At 34.5% G+C, this 22909-nt stretch overlaps 1 protein-coding gene across 1 annotated transcript; it reads right to left on the bottom strand.

Moving 5' to 3' along the window:
- Positions 1-4947: 4947 nt before the first annotated feature.
- On the bottom strand, positions 4948-21745 carry LOC117317823 (ras-related protein Rab-5C-like). The gene is made up of 6 exons (XM_033872768.1): positions 21600-21745; positions 18521-18815; positions 14154-14305; positions 10015-10137; positions 9074-9167; positions 4948-8605 (listed from the first exon to the last, which is right to left on the bottom strand). Exons 2-6 carry the CDS (start codon positions 18681-18683, stop codon positions 8493-8495), a joined length of 645 nt encoding a protein of 214 aa, XP_033728659.1. The 5' UTR covers positions 18684-18815; positions 21600-21745; the 3' UTR covers positions 4948-8492.
- Positions 21746-22909: the final 1164 nt, after the last annotated feature.

Raw genomic sequence — 22909 nt, forward strand, 5'->3', positions numbered from 1 at the left:
ATTACTGGACACCGCGTGCGACTTAGTAAGTCATTTGTCATAATTATGTTTAACTACCGACACACGTTGCAAGCGAAGATGTCAGATCAATGTCGAGACATGTATCTTTTTTTAACAATTACGCATCTTACTAAGATATGTAAAATCCTGGATACTCGTCAAATTCTCAATGCATACTTTGTATACACGGTGTATTTTACAATAGATTTAGTTTTTGTTCAAATACGTCATTTTATTTGAAATAGTTTATACATTGTATCATATGAATAAATAATATATAGCATATCTTAAAAACTGTCAAAGATAATATATGATATTTAATTAATCATGCGGTCTGTTACAAACAAGATATCCGATAAAATATATATCAGATATATATCTTACGGATTTGATCTTGCTTTTGTCGATTTTATCGGGTGATTAACTAAATACTGGGACAAATTAGATTGACAGCAATCAGTTGATACCTATTTAACTCCATCGATCACCCGATGCTATAGACAATTTTTCAATAGTTTAGTTTAAACATACATGTATTTTATTGCCAATAACAGCAAAAGGATAGGCCCCAAGTTCCAAGAACATTATAAACGCCCGTTTCTAATAATATTATTACACGTATGTATACATCATAAGATGGCTATAGAAATTAATAAGTATGTACACTATTATTGGTTTAGTACAGGGGAAAGAAGAAGAGTGAGGAGGGGGGAGGGGGGGGGGGGTCATGGTATTAAATGAACCAAAGGAAAAATACTAGATGCATGATAGTTAACAACATATTAATCACAAGACGTACATTATTTAAGTAGTACACAAACTAACACACACATATATAATACATTTGACTCACATATTTATACCCAATCACACACACACATATATCATCATTATATTAGTTGTTACCTGCGATAACGTAGCTCTGGACGACGGACGGACAATTTCTGACAGATGGTCCTCAGAGAGCAGTGTAGGCAGGGAATGAATATTCGTTCTAATTAGTTGTATGTCAGATCAAGTGGGGGATATTTTCCGGCAAGGACAGCACAAGTGATACACTAGACCGCTTTACATAACTTTCAACTATAACAAATAGTTTTTCAATAGTAGTTAAATCAGCACCAGGAACTATTCTGGCGGCTTCTAAATTTACACTTTCGTGCTTTTGTACATATTTGTATGAGATACAATCCCAGACGACATCATACTCTAAAATATGGCAAATACACGAAAAATATATACATTTATGTATTCTATAAAGAACGTCTATCTAATTTGAATTCAAGTGACCGAAATATATCTAATTTGCTAAAAGCTTTACTTATGATATAATTAACATGATCTAACAAATTACCATTTTCCGAGAATGTTACACCAAGGTATTTGTGAAATGATACGTTTAATATGTATCCAGAATTCATTTGTAGAACAGGATGATTCAGATCGGTATTTTTCCTATTAATCATCATACTCTCTGGGTTTTTTTGTTTTTTTTTTGGATTTAAATCCACTAACCATTTTTATCTAAATCACTATTCATAATCCTAGCTGCCCTAATTGGACAATCGACAACTGAAAATCATTTCATTCTCAGTAGCGTAATGTTTAGGTAGCAGAGTTAAGTAAAAATGCCCAATTCTGAAAAACATGGCACATGTTTTAGATATGTAAACATTGCCAGTTAACCCTACATATTACCTCTAATAAAGTATATATATATTTGTAATCTGTACAACATTTTCAATTTTAATACAGCACTGAAGGATAAGTAAACTTATATTTTCTGTGATTTTTAGAGCTGTGAATACCTTGGTAACAGCTAAAAAAATGCTCAAAAACTGCAAAATATTATGATATTTGACCAAAAATGACAATTCTCTACACAATTTTTTTTCTGAAACCTATTTGAAATTAAATATCCCCATCCCAAAGACAGAATTAATCTTGTTTTGACATATGTTGTAAATTAAGTTTTTCTGCTATCTTACCTTTTCGGTGGGCTTCCATTTTTCGCTGTAGGCAAAGCCGCAAAACTGAATTTCCTGTGTAAACCCACTTTCGGAAAATCCGGAACCAATTTATTAATTTTTGTTTTAACAAATGTGAATGAAGCCTGTTTGTACTACTTCATACTGAATATACCAATTATAGTGTACATTTATTTTTTTCATTTTTATGCATATCATAATACAGGAGTTATTTGCTTAACAAAAAAAATCGCCATAGCCAGCCTGTCCTACTGTAGTGTGCTACCTTACGGAGGTTCTCCGAAAATATTTTGACGGTGTTAAATTTAGTATGGTAAATGACATATATGACTAAATATAAACATCATACGATCAGTCTCAACTGATACCCGCTCATGCGTATTGGCGCGTACCAATTTAATGTATATGCGACAGTGATACATAGGTCTTAATTTATTGTGTCATTCATTCATATCTTTATTTCCTCCATAAATGAAGAGTTACATGAACAAATAAGAATACAAACAATTATAGGTGCAAAGTAATGACAAAAAGGTGAGAGGACATATTTTAAAGACAAGGGAGAAAACAAGATAAATAAATATATAATAAATAAATAAATGATATCGTGTTTGTTTTGGAAAGTGTCTCGTTTTCAAAATCTTCGGGGCTGGTAACCAGTCTGTTGGTAGACACTGCAGCCGGTGGACTTCATTATTTTCGTTTAATTCGGCAACAATGTGACAAAATCCATGATGGCCATCTGCATTTTTTTCATAATCAGTCTAGAAATTTAAAAAAAAAAGCATTACTATAGCAACTAGTGGAAAGTACCTATTAAATGTGAAAAATGTACGCAGTACCTCTTGACAAATATCCAAAATGGCCTCTTATCTAATAGTTTGCTTATCTGATCTAGACACATTATAATAACAATACATTATGAACATGGATTTGAAATAGCGATTAGCAATAAAACATTTAAACATTAAAATTCCAAGATGACCATAGATGTTCGACTGTTGGCCATTTTTTTTTAATAATTGAACAAGTAGGGACCGAAGTACCCTTTTTCGTTTTATCTAAGAAAGATCTACGAGGTCTCCTCGACAGTCGGGGAATAGAAACGGGCGGATTACAAACCAGTAAGAAGAGTGATTTGAACAACCGACTTTCAGTTGGTGGGCTGAAATGATCCCTATATTCTCTCTAACCCCGAACCCAGCTAGAGACTAGTTGGATATATATTATATGTCAGTGTCCAGTATTGTAAAGACAATGTCGAGTAATTTCCATCGATGAAAGTAACAGCCACAAAAATGATCTCGTTACTGAGCGAAGAGCTCGATCGAGTTTATTTTCTAGCTGACGACATTATATTATTATAACACAAAAAAAATAATCCTCGAGCAAAGAGCTCAGAGATAGAATTAATTGATACCAACTCTATCCAGCTCATCAAACTGAAACTTGCACAGCTGCATTCTGACTACACAAGATTTCCAACAGTTTGAAAACTGTTGAAAAGAGTAACCGGTCAAAATTCTGTTTACAAGCATAACGGCCATATAAACAGTTGAATCAAAAATATATGTTCATCTCAAATCCATCTTCAGCGTGGATCAGATTTTGTCTACATACGTAGGGAAAGGGACATAACTGCCACACCAAATGTCCTAAACGGTCAAACGAGTTCTGGGGCCTGTGTTGTTTATGTGCACAAACCAATTCGTCTGTTTTTTATTGATACATTTCAGGCATATATCTTGACGGGCCTGCAGATGGTAATGCAGACATTGAAAGTCTTTGTCAAGGCTCGTTTGAAAACAACAAAATCTCGCCAAGTCCGTCCTTATGTCATAAACGGACAACTCTGATCCCACCGGTTGGACCGTGATAAACGAAAAACGGCCCTGATGTACAGATATGTGTATTGTTTTTAATAAAGGCTTTAAACATTTAGACCGATGTAACCTTGAAAGTAGGTCAAGGTCATTAATCCCAGCACGTTAATGGCCCAAGAGCATGACCCGTAGGCTTCTGGGTTAATGAGTATTAGTCGTTCAACACATTTGACTCCTGTGACCTTGAGAGTAGGTAAAAGTCATTTATTTGAACAAATTTGGTAGCCCTTTATCTGAGAATGCTACTGGAAAGATAGCATTGCATCATTACTGTGCATTTTGGTTAATGAGAAATAGTTTAAAAATTGTAAAATATTTGACTCCTGTGACCTTGAGAGTAAGTCAAGTCAAGGTCGTTCATCTGAAAAAAATTGATAGACATTCATCCCAGATGCTACAGGGCCAACATCATGATCCTGTGCCTCTTTAAGGGAAAAGCTAGCAATGGATATACAACAAATGCCACACCACAACATCAGATCGCTGGACTTTTAGACATGTGACTCGTCTGACCAGTTTTCATGCCAAATCCTCTCGTGTTGTACCAAACATCTAATTATATAGATGATAAGATCCGAGACAAGTGCTAATTTCCAACTCCATGCAATGATGCTTAATTGCTCACGAAAGCCAAGAACATCACCATCCTTTGCTGTTGTTGTCTCTGGATACTTTACCCAAACTGCTCTGGATGTTGTGTATTAAAGTAGCCACCAGATACTACAAAAGATTCCACCACAAAATCATCCTGGCTGTTCACGTGGTGATAAATCCAACTAACAATGGTTTGACTCGGCAAAATCATACCAGATAGAAAAAGAGCCGACCAGCGGCCTCTTATGTAATAGGAGTAGGTAAATTGCTATATAAACTGTGTCTAGATCCTCATTGTTTGATATTTAGCTTTTCAGTTGGTCCGGTTCAAAGGCATTCCTACAGAAATCTTTTGACAGGACCATGTCTCAGATGATGTCTTCGTGAAAATCTAGTGTGTAAGTTGACATCTAGTAGCAAAGTATTTGCTTCACAGTATTAATACAAGCCATTATAAAAGGATTATATTTTGAAGTCAAGAATAGTTTTAATTTAGATTTTTTTTATTTCAGTATTATTTGTATCATGATAATTTCTCTATGGAACATAACGTCATACACAGCATTATCACAAACATTGGGAGAAAAAGGTGACATACCAGCATAGTTTTGTAAAAACTTTACCAGATAATTAACAACAACGAATGATTTTAAGTGTTTTTATCAATGTATCTTTATAGTAACTCTTTACAAATTCTACCTGTATTTTTACAAATACAATGACAGTTAATGTGTACACTATGTATAGAAGCCATAATAATAAGTTTAATGTTGACTTAGTTTTTGTATGTACATCAGTAAAGAAGATTATCTCCCCTTGTTTTATTGAAGTTTGTGTGCATGGAACAAATTTTAAATTTTTTGTACATGCAATGGAATCTTGCTCTTGCCCAGAAAATTTTAACCATTGAATGGAATTTTTTTTTAATTTTGTACATGCAATGAAATCTTGTTATCACCCAGAAAATTGAACCAATATTGATTTTAAAATGGGATTCATAATGGCACTTTTTACCATGTATAAGCCAATACAAAAGTAAGCAAGGCTTTTCTTTTTGTAAAGAGATTTTTCATACACAAAGCCATAGGTATATGTCGTATAAAGAAAAATCTATTTCATTCGTGAACCACAAAAAAGCTCTGTAAAATGTCATATTATCTAAGAACAATATGACTGGGTTCATTCCAATTTTCATACAGGCTTGTACAAGTTCAGAAATCATAATAACCCATGTTTGAGAAAAATTTGAACATTTGAACTTCTCGTCAGGAAAAAATCATGAGAACGAGATGATATGTGAATAATTACAATCTTTCTGGTCTAATGGTGAATTCATGGACAATGATTTTACATGAAAAAACAGTTCTATAACAGAAGCATAGCAGTTGCCTCTCCAGGATTTACAAGTTGGCATGAAAACATTTATTTGTTCTCATAAATGCACATCAATGATACATGCACAATAGCAGATTATTTTTCATCTGAAAAATACCAAAGAAATCAAACAAAATGCAGCAAATCCTTTTTCCTGAATAAATAAATTGAAAATTAAGTTGTTGTTTTTTTAAATCGGGTACACCAGAAATTAAGATTTTACGGCAGAATTATGATTCATACATAATTACAAAGCAGACTGTTAATCATTTTCACAAGGGAAACATTCGTGAAGAGATAACTACGCATGCATTTTCGACAATGTACTGCTGTTGGCCAAACCTGACAGAGAAATTTTGAGAACAGTGTAATACACTCATTTTAGTCTGGATTTGTGAATGACAGTACTATTCGAGGGGAGGTAACTCCATAAAAAGGACTAATCCTACTTGAATGGTTATAAATATATTATGTTACAGTCAATATAGCTAAACCAATTAGATGTGTTTTTACTATACATTCCCGAATATACACAATTTACAAACCTCTCATACAAGCTCACTGTAAACACACACATTTATCTCTTGCATAACTCACTCAACTACTTTTATGAATACAGTTGTTCTCCCGAAAACAATTGGTGCACAGTATTTCAGGACTTGACAAGTCTATATTTTTTATTGTCAAAACAGGGTCCCAGGAAAAGTACATCCTTCTACAACTATTTTGTGAACAAATACACATAAATGTTTCTCACTTTCAAAAAATGTTTACACTATTAGAAGCACAAACAAGAAAAAACAATACAGCACATGTGAGAAACAAAGTTTGAAAACATCTTGTGTTTCATCCATACAACACCCTACCCCCTTCTCGGTCTCCTCTACCCAGGGTCTAGGTATTAACAAGGTGACTCACATTTGCACTTTAATCAATGCCTGTAGTTTATTTATAGATACATAGACCCACGATCGCACACTCATCAAGTGCTATATGTTGCAAATTATAAATAGATACATAAACTGACGATCGCTCTGCAATCCGTGCGACGTGTTGTATTTGACAGACCGACAAATGCACTATATAAAGTGCAATGTATGTATCTTAACATATACATGATCAGCTGTACAAGTGTTCTTGTAGAAATAAATAGGTCGAAACACAACAGTAAAAACCTATCTACATATGCTAAGTTAGTGGTCACATCCATGACCTTTGTTCTAGGTGTGGTCACATCTATATCACATACATTGAATTACTGTTTTATACAGGTGAGGACATCTCGCCCTGTCTGTTATCTGTGAAGACATTCTGCAGGCCATTCTTCATTGAGGAATTCAATCTCCAACTTATGTCTATCTAAAGCTTGCAAATATGACAGTACCAACTAAATCGCAGTTCAGAATAGCAAAATTTTCATGTGGAACAGATATTTTTTTTATCTGTACTAGCTTCAACTTGGCCTTTACATCTTTTAATCAAATATTGTATGAGATATCCCGATACATTTTTTCCTGAACCCTACTGTTTTTCCTTCAATATTTTCCTGTGAAATTGATATTGAATTCTAAGTTACATCTAAACATCACCATCACCATGTTAAGTGTCATCACAAAGTATGCTTAATGATTTAAAATCCTGGTACTCGCTCATCAAAAACCGATAACAATGTAACATATCTGCTTACACTTCAATTGGACATCAGAATTTCCTGAAATATTGGAAATGAAATATCTCTTTTTTCCTTTTATTACTCTTGATATGTTCAGCAAGCTTTTGTTAAATCAGTAACCTTTAATGTAATACAGGAGTTCTCAAAACCAGTTGTAGGTTGTTCTACCTTAAATTAAGTAGTTAGTATTGACACTATCAATTCAGTCAAAAGTCAAAGTAAGCATTTCAAGATTTGATTTTGGTAGTTCATGCAAGTTACCGAGACTTTCTTAAACTTCAATATATGTAGGCCTTAGCAGCGTAATTTTTTCTTTAATATGAAAAAAAAATTTAAAAAAATTGGAGATGAAAATATCAACAACAAAGAACTGCCGGCAAAAATATCTTCATAAACAACATCCTGACATAAAACCAACTATTTTCTACTGAGTAGGTCTTCAATATTATAGCCATTAATGCAGAAAAGAAACTTCACATATGCATAAAAAAATTTGATTCTATTTAAGAAAAACTCCCAATAAAAAGACACCAAATCTTTTCCATCTTTGAAATTAAATGTCACAATTTGCATTGAGTTTCCTTGAAATCTCTCATGGCATTAAATAAATGAATCCTCAAAGCAAACCTAGACCCAAAATGTGATATCTTCTCATAATTTGTTTGAATTTTCATGTTGATAACCATAGACCTTCATATATGTTAAAAGTAATTTAAGGTTCATAATATGTGATGAAACCTGCTATCTTCAAAGATATAGACCTCGAGCCAATCTGTTGCCCTATAGATACAACGCGACAACCTTTAAAATCCTGAACACGTAGCATGGCACAGACAGGCCCTGCTACAGATATCTTGCCTTGGTCACATTTAGCTTCATCTGATTTTGTAATATAATTCTTCAATAAAAAGCCCGTAAGGAGTCCATTATTCCACTGGACCACATGTCTAGTCCCATTGCATTGTCCAATCACATTGCTCGTTACTTGCAGCATCCACCTTCTGACGTTTGACTCGTTTCGCTATTATTAATCTTCATGCCTTGTTGACGTGGTTGTGCTGCTCCGCCGCCTTCATTTTTCGGTAATTTCTTGGCTGTAATGAAATATGTTAAGAACTTATGGCCCATTATGCAGTACGAGGGATCGCTAGATTATGCAAATCCCCCAATTGGTTCAATGTCATTTAATTTTCATCTGAAAAGATTTCCAAAACAATCAGTTGTAAAGGGAAGCAGTGAGTGAAGTAGAGATTGATTGGTCCCCTTCACCCGGAGTATTTGTCCAGAAACCAATTTTCTATTTACAGTAAGTCACAGTGACCTTGATCTTTTGATTCAAAAAGAAATCCCAAGCAATAGCAAGCACTCCCATTAAGAAAGCAGTTTGTGAAATTTGAGCTTCAACTGGTTCATCTGAACTTTAAGTTATTTTCAGGAAATGTATTTTCTATTTATAATGACCTTGCAATTATTGACCTTTAGAGTCAAAAAGAAACCCCAAGCATTAATTTTAATTTATAGTAACAATTTCAATGTAATTTGACCTTTTGCATTTCACTTACCTATCGCCAAAAAAATATCATTCACATTCATGGCAGTCTTAGCAGATGTCTCCATGAACAGCAAACTGTTTTCTTCTGCATACGCTTGGGCTTCCTGAAATATGAATTACAGATCATATTATCACAGTCGACGTTTGGACTTCTGAGTCCATGGAAATCATATTATCACAGTCGATGTTTGGACTTCTGAGTTATGGAAATCATATTATCACAGTCGATGTTTGGACTTCTGAGTCCATGGAAATCATATTATCACAGTCGATGTTTGGACTTCTGAGTTATGGAAATCATATTATCACAGTCGATGTTTGGACTTCTGAGTCCATGGAAATCATATGATCACAGTCGATGTTTGGACTTCTGAGTCCATGGAAATCATATTATCACAGTCGATGTTTGGACTTCTGAGTCCATGGAAATCATATTATCACAGTCGATATTTAGACTTCTGAGTTATGGAGTACACAGGTATTACATCAAAAACATCACAGATGGAGATTCATGACGAAATTTCCATCTTATGAAGGATGTTTCCAAAACATGGCGGGTACTTTTACAGATCAGATACAGATAGATTGAATGTGTTGATTCATTTTCTGTTGAATGGAATTATATTAGAGGTTTACCCTAGGGCCTGTATTGTGTGATTGAAATTATATTCTCACATTTTCGCTAAATCCATCACAAATCTTCGACTTTTTAAAAAAGAATTCTGCCAAAAGTTCATATTAAATATTTCAATCAGATTTTCAAATGATAACTCAACGGAAATTATTTTGTTACAAACAAATCTAGTATATATTGAACATTGAAATTCAAGGCCCAAAATAATCCATCTTCTATGCATTTTCAAGTCGATAAACAGGATTTCTTTCGAGATTGTATGAACCTTGAAAAAAAACCGACAAAAAAAAACAAAAAAATAAAGCTACAGGTTTTACCTCATATTCAACCATTCGTTTATTTGAGAGATCAGACTTATTGCCAGCAAGAGCTATCACAATATTCGGACTGGCTTGTCTTTGTAGTTCTTTCACCCAGGTCTTTGCTCTTCCAAATGTGTCCTGTAAATGAATAAATACCAAGAAATAATGGATATCTGAATCTGAACAGCTGAACAAGTGTGTTGTGTGTGTGTGTGTGTGTGTGTGGTGTGTGTGTGTGTGTTTTGATAGATATATTGTAATATTTTCTTTCTAAAAGTATCACATATTAAATAACAGATAAACAATAACACAGAATATATGCTCAGTGATCCACAACTCATCACGCATGAGTCCTTTTCAACTGTATTGCTAGAGCCATCAGTCCCAATTAATAATCCCAGAAATTCTGTAAGTCCCATCAAAATCCCATGAGTACTCGCACCTAGAAATGATTGGAATCAGTTTCACTTCCAGAATCGATAAATTGGAAACTTGAAATTGATCAATTAGAATCAGTTTTTTAAATTTAGCACAGAATTGCCCATTTGTAGAAAACTTATGTACATCTCAAGTACATTTATTACCTTGGCCTTTATTATCAATTTTTTTTAATACTGAACAAAGCAAAGCATTTAAAGGTTGTTAATATAATCAAATCTCTCAAGTCATTGTTCTGTAACATCACAAAAATATGCCAAGCGGAAGATTTACAAACATGTTTAGCAACCGATTAATTGATGATTTTTTTTTCAAGACTTCCTGGTATTTTTTTTTAATTATTTTCGATCATCGACCCACCATTATAATTAGCATCTAGATTTATTACAGTTATGCTATATGGCCAAATCTTACTTGATTACAGTTATGCTTTATGGCCAAATCTTACTTGGTTTGAAATATCATACAATAACATAAGACTTTTTACACCAGCACCAACCTATAGCTATAACATGATGTAATTTCATGGATATTCCAAAAATGTCTTTGACAGTATTTTAACCTATGGAGTTTTACAGCTTTATAGCTTACTTGGTTTGTTATATCATACACAACAATGGCAGCCTGTGCTCCTCTGTAATACATGGGTGCCAAACTGTGATAGCGCTCCTGGCCGGCTGTGTCCCAGATTTCAAACTTCACTGTTGTGTCATCTAAACACACTGTCTGTGTTAGAAATGCAGCTGCAACAGAAGTTAATTATATTCAGTGAAACTTGGCCTACAAGTCTATTTCAATTTACACTGTATACATTCAAATGTATGTAAACTTGCATTTTTTGTGTGTTGTATGCCTTTGTCCAGTGTTTTCTCTGTTGTGTGCCAAATGTCGACCCCATTCATAACGAAAAATCAAAGGTAGAATTTTTTCCCAATTTCAGAACCGAAATTCCCAATCTTTTTTTGAAAATTGATTATATAATAAAGCTTCAATTATTGTCCTCATAAAATATATACATAATCCCAAATCTAAAATTTCTATCATATGTAACCCCACAAATCTTTTTCCCCATTTCTCGTTTAAGCAGTACAGTCATTTCCCCACTTCACCAATATGGCAATTTCCCAATTTACCAAGAAAAACACTGTTTAAAAAGTGTCAAAAGGCTTCAATAAGAAACTGTTAACTTCACAAAATGAACTTCCAGGCTTGTACTCTGTTCTTAACTTGACCTTCAAGAGTATGTTTCTGGCTTGCCAGAATTAGTTTTGATTCTTGTGTTTGCAAATAAGGCATGCATGTCTGTTTGGTAAACGTTTTGACCTTTGTAATTTAATTGACTTTCTAAAACGACTACATCTATATATGTATATGGTTTACTAATTAGCCCTGAGACTAAAAGTATTTCAACTAAATAACTACATGTATAATAATACATATTCACATATTTTGAACATTTATGGAACATAGCTATAGTCCTTAAGAGATAATATGTGTTTCAGCTAATTACACATGCCAGAAAAAAATTGGGTAGGTAGATAGGAAAATCTTTTTATTTCTAAAACAGTTTTTTACACAACAAGAGATCCCAGAGGGATCTTGGCGCCCACCATTGAATGATCTTTATAGGTTCCATGTCAGATTGATCTTTTCCCTACTTTTCCCTTCCTCTAAGTCTTACTTATCTGTGTAAATTCAGAAACAGCCCTCTAGTACTTTTCAAACAAGGGGAACCTATATACAGAATTTAAGATTTAGCTATAATGGCTGTCTGTCGGCCATGTTGTTTTCGTATTGGTCCCAATATGCAAAACTAGGCACTGAGGGGAACCTACATATGAAATTTGAAAAAGATCCCTTCAGTACTTTCACAGAAATAGCGATAACAAACTTCAATTGTCAAAATCCGAAATGGCTGCCTGTCGGCCATGTTGTTTTCTGATTAGTCTCAAAATGCAATATGCATAACTAGGCACCGACGGGAACATGCATATGAAATTTTAGAAAGATCCCTTCATTACTTTCTGAGAAATAGCGATAACAAACTTCAATTGTCAAAATCCAAGATGGCTGCCTGTCAGCCATGTTGTTTTCTGATTGGTCTCAAAATGCAATATGCATAACTAGGCACTGAGGGGGAACCTGCATATGAAATTTCAGAAAGATCCCTTCATTACTTTCTGAGAAATAGCGATAACAAATTTTAATTGTCAAAATCCAAGATGGCTGCCTGTCAGCAATGTTGTTTTCCGATTGGTCTCAAAATGCAATATGCATAACTAAGCACTGAGGGGAACCTGCATATGAAATTTCAGAAAGATCCCTTCATTACTTTCACAGAAATAGCGATAACAAACTTTAATTGTCAGAATCCAAGATGGCTGCCTGTCAGCCATGTTGTTTTCTGATTAGTCTCAAAATGCAATATGCATAACTAGGCACAAAGAGGAACCTGCATATGAAATTTGAGAAAGATCCCTTCAGTACTTTCACAGAAATAGGGATAACAAACTTCAATTGTCAAAATCCAAGATGGCTGCCTGTCGGCCATTTTGTTTTCCGATTGATCCCAAAATGCAATATGCATAACTAGGCACCAAAGGGAACCTACATATGAAATTTGAGAAAGATCCCTTCAGTACTTCCTCAGAAATAGCGATAACAAACTCCAATTGTCAAAATCCAAGATGGCTGCCTGTCGGCCATGTTGTTTTCTGATCGGTCCCAAAATGCAATATGCATATCTAGGCACCAAGAGGAACCTACATATGAAATTTGAGAAAGATCCCTTCAATACTTTCTCAGAAATAGAGATAACAAACTTCAATTGTCAAAATCCAAGATGGCTGCCTATCGGCCATGTTGTTTTCTGATCGGTCCCAAAATGCAATATGCATAACTAGGCACCAAGGGGAACCTACATATGAAATTTGAGAAAGATCCCTTCAATACTTTCTCAGAAATAGAGATAACAAACTTCAATTGACAAAATCCAAGATGGCTGCCTGTCGGCCATGTTGTTTTCCGATTGGTCCCAAAATGCAATATGCACAACTAGGCACCAAGGGGAACCTACATATGAACTTTGAGAAAGATCCCTTCAATACTTTCTCAGAAATAGAGATAACAAACTTCAATTGTCAAAATCCAAGATGGCTGCCTGTCGGCCATGTTGTTTTCCGATCGGTCCCAAAATGCAATATGCACAACTAGGCACCAAGGGGAACCTACATATGAAATTTGAGAAAGATCCCATCAGCACTTTCTCAGAAATAGCGATAACAAGAATTGTTTACGGACGGACGGAGGGACGGACCACGGACCACGGACGCAGGGCGATTTGAATAGCCCACCATCTGATGATGGTGGGCTAAAAATATGCCAAGCGGAAGACTTACAAAACATGTTTAGCAACCGATTAATTGATGATTTTTTTTTCAAGACTTCCCGGTTTTTTTTTTTATTATTTTCGATCATCGACCCACCATTATGATTAGCATCTAGATTTATTACAGTTATGCTATATGGCCAAATCTTACTTGATTACAGTTATGCTTTATGGCCAAATCTTACTTGGTTTGAAATATCATACAATAACATTAGACTTTTTACACCAGCACCAACCTATAGCTATAACATGATGTAATTTCATGGATATTCCAAAAATATCTTTGACAGTATTTTAACCTATGGAGTTTTACAGCTTTATAGCTTACTTGGTTTGTTATATCATACACAACAATAGCAGCCTGTGCTCCTCTGTAATACATGGGTGCCAAACTGTGATAGCGCTCCTGGCCGGCTGTGTCCCAGATTTCAAACTTCACTGTTGTGTCATCTAAACACACTGTCTGTGTTAGAAATGCAGCTGCAACAGAAGTTAATTATATTCAGTGAAACTTGGCCTACAAGTCTGTTCTCAATTTACACTGTATACATTCAAATGTATGTAAACTTGCATTTTTTGTGTGTTGTATACCTTTGTCCAGTGTTTTCTCTGTTGTGTGCCGAATGTCGACCCCATTCATAACGAAAAATTAAAGGTAGAATTTTTTCCCAATTTCAGAATCAAAATTCCCAATCTTTCTTTGAAAATTGATTATATAATAAAGCTTCAATTATTGTCCTCATAAAATATATACATAATCCCAAATCTAAAATTTCTATCATATGTAACCCCACAAATCTTTTTCCCAATTTCTTGTTTAAGTAGTACAGTCCCCACTTCACCAATATGGCAATTTCCCAATTTACCAAGAAAAACACTGTTTAAAAAGTGTCAAAAGGCTTCAATAAGAAACTGTTAACTTCACAAAATGAACTTCCAGGCTTGTACTCTGTTCTTAACTTGACATTCAAGAGTATGTTTCTGGCTCGCCAGAATTAGTTTTGATGATCTTGTGTTTGCAAATAAGGCATGCATGTCTGTTTGGTTAACGTTTTGACCTTTGTAATTTAATTGACTTCCTAAAACGACTACATCTATATATATATATATGGTTTACTAATTAGCCCTGAGACTAAAAGTATTTCAACTAAATAACTACATGTATAATAATACATATTCACATATTTTGAACATTTATGGAACATAGTCCTAAAGAGATAATGTGTTTCAGCTAATTACACATGCCAGAAAAAAATTGGGTAGGTAGATAGGAAAAGCTTTTTATTTCTAAAACAGTTTTTTACGAAATATAAGTTAAGCTTCATTGTTTATATAGCCTTAGAGACAATCTAATGAAACTTGACTTTAATGGTCCTTCCTTGAAAATGGTGGAAAACCTTCAGGGTAGCCAAAACATTTAGGGTCAGCAAGCCTAGGGTTATATATATAATTAGCAGTCAGACATTTTTTTAGTCCTCATGATCATTATATAGGCTATATTTACTATAGTGCCAGGTGGTACTATTGATAATATATTTTCAGTGATATAATCAAATGTTATTTTAGCAATCCAGTTATAGAATGACTAAAATTTCAACAGCTATGTATTATCTGTTCCGATGTGAAGTGTCAGATGAATGTCTGACTGTGTATGTATTGACCTGTAACATTTTGTGAATAAGTGACTCGGTACACATGAGTAACTGTACACTGTCGCATATAGAAAGTCATTATATCATTTTCTCTCATGCAGACAGCAATATGAATCACTATGTATTTTATATACACAACATGCATATGTATACATATATATATGAAATTCATGCATCGTTTGTGAATGGTAGTATATTAAATTCAGGCATCGTTTGTGAATGGGTATATGTATTCAATTCAGGCATCGTTTGTGAATGGGTATATGTATTCAATTCAGGCATCGTTTGTGAATGGATATATATATTAAATCCATGCATCGTTTGTGAATGGGTATATATATTAAATTCTTGCATCGTTTGTGAATGGGTATATATATTAAATTCATGCATCGTTTGTGAATGGGTATATATATTAAATTCATGCATCGTTTGTGAGGTATGCATTAAATTCAGGCATCGTTTGTGAATGGCATACACTAAATTTAGGCATTTTTATGAATGGCATATCTATAACATTGCAAGAAGGTCAAAATTACAAATTGTTATGCACACCTATATATTAATATTTACTTAACACGACTATAGATTTGTTTTGGAAAGGTAAAGACTGGAGTTAATCCAAGTCTACAAGTAATGTATATCCATCCCCAGACTGATCTCTTTTATCCATGGTGGGGTTTCCTGACTAACTCAGTTGCATGGATTAGGCATAGCAACACCAACTAGTGCATCAACTCAATTGTATCATATACATAATCTAAGGCCGGGCATCCATTAACCCGAGACTCTGGGTCAATGACGCAACAAAATCTAATTTGACGCACGGCTTTTGCATGTAGTGCGTCAATCACATCTGACGCTTCACATTTTGACCACCACTGTAATTAAATTAGTCTGTACGTATGTGTTGTCCAATACCCAGGCTCAACAAAAGAGTATATTTGCTATATGGTCAGTGACACCCCTAGGAGTCAATTAAAAGAGCCACTCAACTGTGACTAATTAATCCAACTGTCGCTGCTGATTGCCAAATTGGGGCACAGGTGAAGTATCCACTGTATACGTACCTACCTGTAGTGGCTGATCTGCACTTTGTTCTGAGCAATTACATTTTAATAATTGAAATAGTAAGCTATAGTAGATTCCCATCCCAACAAATAAATGTAACATATGTTTGTGATAACTTTCAATCATGTACATATATAACAAGAAAGAGATCGTAAGCAGGCCTAGTTTGCAGCATGCCAACACATTATAGTACAAGCAGCAGCCATTTTGTTGTTAACCTGAATAACCTTACACATATATGTACCTGACCTCTGCAGTGCATTTGACAGGGTGGGAATCGTAAATCATTCATGTTACATTTTGGCAGAAAATATGAAAACAGGATTAGCATACAAAAATAACCTCTAGAGGCTGAGCAGATTAAAAAAAAAAGAAATAGAAAGATGGTTTTACAAATATACTTAACCAATGTAACGCATTTAAACATAACTTCAGCAAGAAAACTGTGATATCAGTTTTATTTGTTAAAAAGTTTACAAGAAATTAATTTCAGTTATTTAAATTAAATGAAAAATCTATTGAAGTTTTAATTGTACTTTATTTTAAAAAAAGTTTACATTTTTAAAATACTTTTATTTATTTAATAAAAAACAAATATTGAAAAATAAAGTAAAATGAACTCAATTCTTGTGAATATTATTCAATTAATTATAATTTTTTAAAATTAAACATTTATCAGTTTACATTTGGAAACTATTAACTGTCAAGTTTGAGAATTTCATATTTTGACTCTCAGGATTTTGATTTGACTCTCAGGATTTCAGAGCTGAGACACTAGGGATTAGAAAAGTGGAAATTCTCTCGCCAAAGTGGAAATTCCTTCCACTTTCAGCTTAACCTACCACCGGTTTTTTATTATTTCCACTGGTTGGTGATAATTACCACAGGTTTATGATAATTACCACAGGTTTATCATCATTACCACTAGATGTTGATTATTTCCACTGGATTTTAATTCTTACCATCAATTTAGTTAAATTGGTAGAGTCACTGACTGTTGAGATTTTAATCCAACTGGATGCCCTGAATCTGAAGTCAGTTGGATGGGAGATTTACTTTTGATAATAATAACTGATTGTAAATTCTCATCTGTCTGTCAAAAATTGAAAAGTAGTCCGGCAATCCAAAGTGTGCAATAAGAAAGTAATGAAGTATATATATATAACAAGCGATCCCAGAGCAAGGGATCTTGCATATTGGTGCCCATGGCCACCACTGAATTATCTTTATATCAGTCCTATGAAAGATATGTTCTTTAATTCTTATCTTCTTTCCCCACATCCTCTTAATCATTTTATAACTCGGAGAAAATGTAGGAAAACATTCTGAAATGCATCAATAACAGATGTCAAAATCAAAGATGGCCACCTGTCAACCATTTTGTTTTGATGTTTTCCAAATCAAAATCAAAATTAAATGTACACAACTAGGTGTAGGTCGCCAAGGAGAACTTACATGTGAAGTTTGGGAGATGTCTAAAGAATTTCTTAAAAAATAGTGATAAGGATTGTTATGATGGATAAAAGACATAGGGTGATTTGAATGGCCCATCATCATCTGATGGTGGGGTAAATATACTTTCAAATCAAAGAAGGTAGTGAATCGTAACAATCCAGACAAACCTGCCATGGATACGTATATGTATACAGGTGTATAAAAGTGGTCACACCAAAAATCCAGTTAATGTGTACGTAAAACAGCAAGCCCAATTCTAACACATGTACAGTATAGATTCTTCTGATGGTCCGATTTTTAATAGAGAGCACTGTTTACATGTTTCGGCTATAGGGTAGCCATCTTCAAAACCAGTACCTGATGATGGCTACTCTTTAGCTGAAATTACATGTTATCAACACTCTCTATCTCATTATCTGGTGATGGTTGCATTGGCTAATAAAATATACCAGGTAAACAAGAATTATGAAAGTTTACTGGATTGGAATCCCAAATTATTGAGATGAACTTAAGGAATTACCTCCAATTGTACTTTCTTGATACTCGTGAAATTGTCCCTTCACAAATCGTAACACCAAACTTGATTTTCCCACAGCGGATTCTCCGAGCAAAACAAGTTTGAATTGACAAATTTTCCCCTGGGTGGCCCCATTGGGTCTCTGTGCACCAGCACGGTTGGCCATATCAGAGTTCTGTGGGAGTTCTCAGTATAGTTACTGTATACTACTGGCCCTGGGTGGACCAGAAACTGACAGGAACTAAGCTTTCCTTATAGGTCGATGTTCACACTGAATTCTTTGTTGTTCACTTTTTTTCTGAAAAATACAAAGATCGAAATATAATTTTGCATACAGTGTCATTAAGAAATAAATAGTACAGTAAACTTATGCCTTTCCTGTATGACGAGCTAGGATTACATAAAAGAGTTACAAGAGGACTCTAGACTTGGTTTGGTTTGTTTTTGTTTAACGTCCTATTATATAATTAACAGCCAGGGTCATTTAAGGACGTGCCAGGTTTTGGAGGTGGAGGAAAGCCGGAGTACCCGGAGAAAAACCACCGACCTACGGTCAGTACCTGGCAACTGCCCCACGTAGGTTTCGAACTCGCAACCCAGAGGTGGAGGGCTAGTGTTAAAAGTGTCGGGACACTTTTAACCACTCGGCCACCGCGGCCCTGACTCTAGACCACATTCAAAAACCATGGACTAAACATAAAAAGATTAATACAAAGGAAGGTCCTCAAATCCTGTTTTAGCACCCACCCATAATTACATCAAAGGAATTTTCTCTGTTTATATACATGTATATAGCAGTCTTACTTTGACTTCATAAGTTATTCCCTCTATGTTTTGTTCAACATAATTTTCAAACTACTGCTTTGTGATATGTATCATTAAAATTAAATAATCATCATGTGTCTATATTGCAGGTAGCAGTCATCAATAGATTGACAGGAAAAAAAACTCATATCGACAATGGAAGGTGTTAGTTCTCATTTATGACTGCTACCATCACATCTGTGACCCAAATGGATGAGGTTCTTCAGTGTAATAATCGTGTATTGCTATTGATTGTGAAGGAATAGAACACATGTATTCTTTGGATATCAAATTATGAAATTGTGGTTGGACAGACTTAGGATGATGAGATGATCATGACTAGTGCTACAACAATATGCTTTCCTTATGATATGTATGTAGATATACTTGTCTCATGATACAATACATATCGCAATACATTTATTTCGTAAATAATAATGAAATGAATTTAACACCACCTGTTTCAGTTACACAGAACACAAAATGTTTCCAAAGATGTGATTTAAATGAAGCAAACGATTCTTCCAAATTCTAAACAGTCACTTGACGAAAGTGCTTCCGTTGCATGCTTGTTTTGGGTTCAACTAATTACCACACAGAAAACTGTGGGCATACCTTTTGATGTGGGAAAATAATAATGCTGACCAAACCATGCTGGGCATGTGCACCATGATATATCGTCAGATAACCGTAACCGCACTTATATTCACTTTTTATGTTCCTATTCTGCATTTATTAGCATTGCTTGTTACGGCGTTTTTGCCACGTGATAATTCTGGACAATGAATTTCAACTCCCTTTACTTGTGTGATGGACGCTTATTTGTGTTAGGTTTGCTCTGCTTCCCATAAAAATACTGTCTCTGGGCTGGGGGAGGAGATAACTAATCATTATATTATGTGTATGTATTGCACATAGCAGTCATCCTTTGATTGATTAGAAAATGGAAATAACCCATTAATCTTTATTTCATTTTTTACATACATCTCTTTCAGACTATGTATTAATCTCACCAATCAGTATTTTCTGATGCCTTTGGATCAGTTGGATGATTAATTCAAATAAAGTTAAAAGATACACTTGTTAAATTTGGCCACCGTCAATCAATAATCATGTGTTATATCCAAACGCTTTGAATAGTTTGGCTACTGCTGATCAATAATCATGTGTTATATATATCCAAATACTCCATTAGTTCAAAATCCCAATCAATGTAAATGTTTGTTTACATAATGGTCAGAGTTTGTGAGACTTTGATATGGTCAGAGATCCCCTGGAATAGTTTTATCTAATTACTGCTTATAACAAATTCTGTGAAGACAAATCTGGTTATGACAATATATCCAATAAATTATAAAAAAAGAAAACGGTAACGTGGTCTGCAAGTGGGTCCAGACTTGAATCCCTCAGCAAGTTTGTAAGAGTCTTCCTTTCTGCTCCTAGTACAAGCTACAATGATCACCAGTTTTGCACTGGACCCAGGGCTTTTTCTTGCTGGTTTGGGGAAGGGTCCTTTTTGTCTCATTTTGGGGAAGAACATTGGTGAATTGGGAAAGATTTTTTCAGGAGTAAACTGCAAATTTTGGGAATTTGGCTTTAAAACGAAATAATTCTTATTGGGAATGGGGCCCATTAACGGCACCAGAAAGCCCTGGGACCATTTCTAGATATGCAAGATCCTATTCTATTGGCCCTACAAAACACTTTTTATCAGCATGGTCGTTAATACCAACCATCTAAAGGTCTAAAACTGCATCTCGTTTCCAATGACATTGTCAACATACAATGAGAAGAAAATCCAATTTTATCTTTAAGCGTCTTCTAATATCAACATCTCCGCGGTACTATTATGATAAATTGTACATATTTCAGGGGTATTAGAGAACCTGCATTATTACTATTTGTTCTGCTAAAACTATTTAAATAATGTTAACAGACAATGGTTACATAAAACACAATTTAGATGAGTCACAATCAGCTGAATTTAACATGGTCGGGACAGCGAAATTCTCATAATTAGGCTGACAGGAGTACGATTTAAACTTAATTTTTATGTTTTTGTCTCTTACCTACATAATAATTTCATAATCAAACGACGCGATCAAGACATATAACTATATGACTGAAAACGAAACAAACAAAACAAATGAACCGAGGCAACTTTGTAAACAAGGAAGATCAAATGTCGGCCATTGCATTGACGTCAAATCGTAAGTGTGCCATTCATTGGGCAATTTTCTGCGTTGTTACGAAAGGTTGAAGATCATGTATGTCTTACCACAGTTGACAAGAGAGAAATCTTTCAATTTGTGACGTATAATTGCGCAGGGGGCTGAAAATATCCACTAAATCCCTCTATCTGTCAAAAATATACGCAGAAACACCCTCTTGTCGTTGCAGCCGCTGTATGACAAAACGGATATACTTACGCTGCCAAAAATAGTGCTAAATTATTTATATTACAGTTGGGACACAACACACATCTCACTTTCAGAGATAACGGTAGTATCGTAGAAAATAATATGTCGACAGCTTTTATCTCATTAAGACAAAGTTGTTAAATTTCTCAAAATGTATTATAGCGTAGTAATACACTTACCATGTGTAGCAAAAAGACACCCCATAGAAAATGACGTCATGTCGGAAGTCGGTGTTTCTTCTGCTTTTTTTTCTCGTTCGACAATATATTGATTTCTCAGGCTCCTTACGAACAGCTCCTGTGTTGTCTGCTGATATTAAAGTCTATTTATGTAGAGTTCGATGCATGTTTCATGTTAAGGTATGTGGTCTTTCTCGTGTGCCCTTACCCGAGCTAATAAGGTAACCAAGATAAAACTCAGACAGCCCTGTCTGTAACAGAAGGCACATACAGAATATCATTAAAATCTACCAATATTAAAATTAGGTCCTACCTTCTAGATTATGATAAATTTATCTTAAATAAGCTGTCGAATTTAGGAAAATCGAGTCTAATCAGGGACGTACATAGTTAGCCTATATATGCCCCTGGTCTAATGAATTTCAAGTTTTGATTAACTATGATCAGCGGGTCGAGATATATGTTGCTGTTGTTTTTTTTTTCATGTTTTGTTTGTTGTTTTTTTTGTTTGTTTTTTTGCACGGACTTATTGGGGGGTTTACATTCTAAAAATGCATTATCTATAAGTTATTTGACCCAACAACTGCCATGATGCGTTCTGAGGAAAAATGTCTAGACTAGTCTAGTAGAGTACACATGGAATTTTTTTCATGCAATGGCAGTTATTTTGAGATCAAACCTCACAATCAAGTTCGAATATTATTTAATCACAAAAGCTGCCTTTATCCAGTGAATTCGCTCGTGTAATACTGTAATATCTATTTGCAGTACAAAACATGCAGTGTAATAATTTGGAGCATTTTTCATTGGCGACGGCCGCGCGGAAGTCATATCGATAGTGACATCATAATACGGACAACGACATGACGTCATGATATTGTGAATGGGGAATACAATATCGGTCACCGTTTGATTAAGTCACCACATTTTTATATACAAACTTGTAAAAATGTCAGTTTTATTAGATATGGTATGAAAAGTATCTTCAA

The sequence above is a fragment of the Pecten maximus genome, chromosome 19 (genome assembly GCF_902652985.1).
Source record: "Pecten maximus chromosome 19, xPecMax1.1, whole genome shotgun sequence".
In the NCBI taxonomy this organism is placed as follows: domain Eukaryota; kingdom Metazoa; phylum Mollusca; class Bivalvia; order Pectinida; family Pectinidae; genus Pecten; species Pecten maximus.

Excerpts from the sequence above, each read along its gene's own strand:
- LOC117317823 (XM_033872768.1), bottom strand. The coding sequence starts at position 18,683 with ATGGCCAACCGTGCTGGTGCACAGAGACCCAATGGGGCCACCCAGGGG. Across the intron at positions 14,306-18,520 it reads TCAAGAAAGTACAATTGGAG|CTGCATTTCTAACACAGACA; the intron begins GTAATTCCTTAA and ends CTTCTGTTGCAG. Across the intron at positions 8,606-9,073 it reads TGATATTTTTTTGGCGATAG|CCAAGAAATTACCGAAAAAT; the intron begins GTAAGTGAAATG and ends ATTTCATTACAG.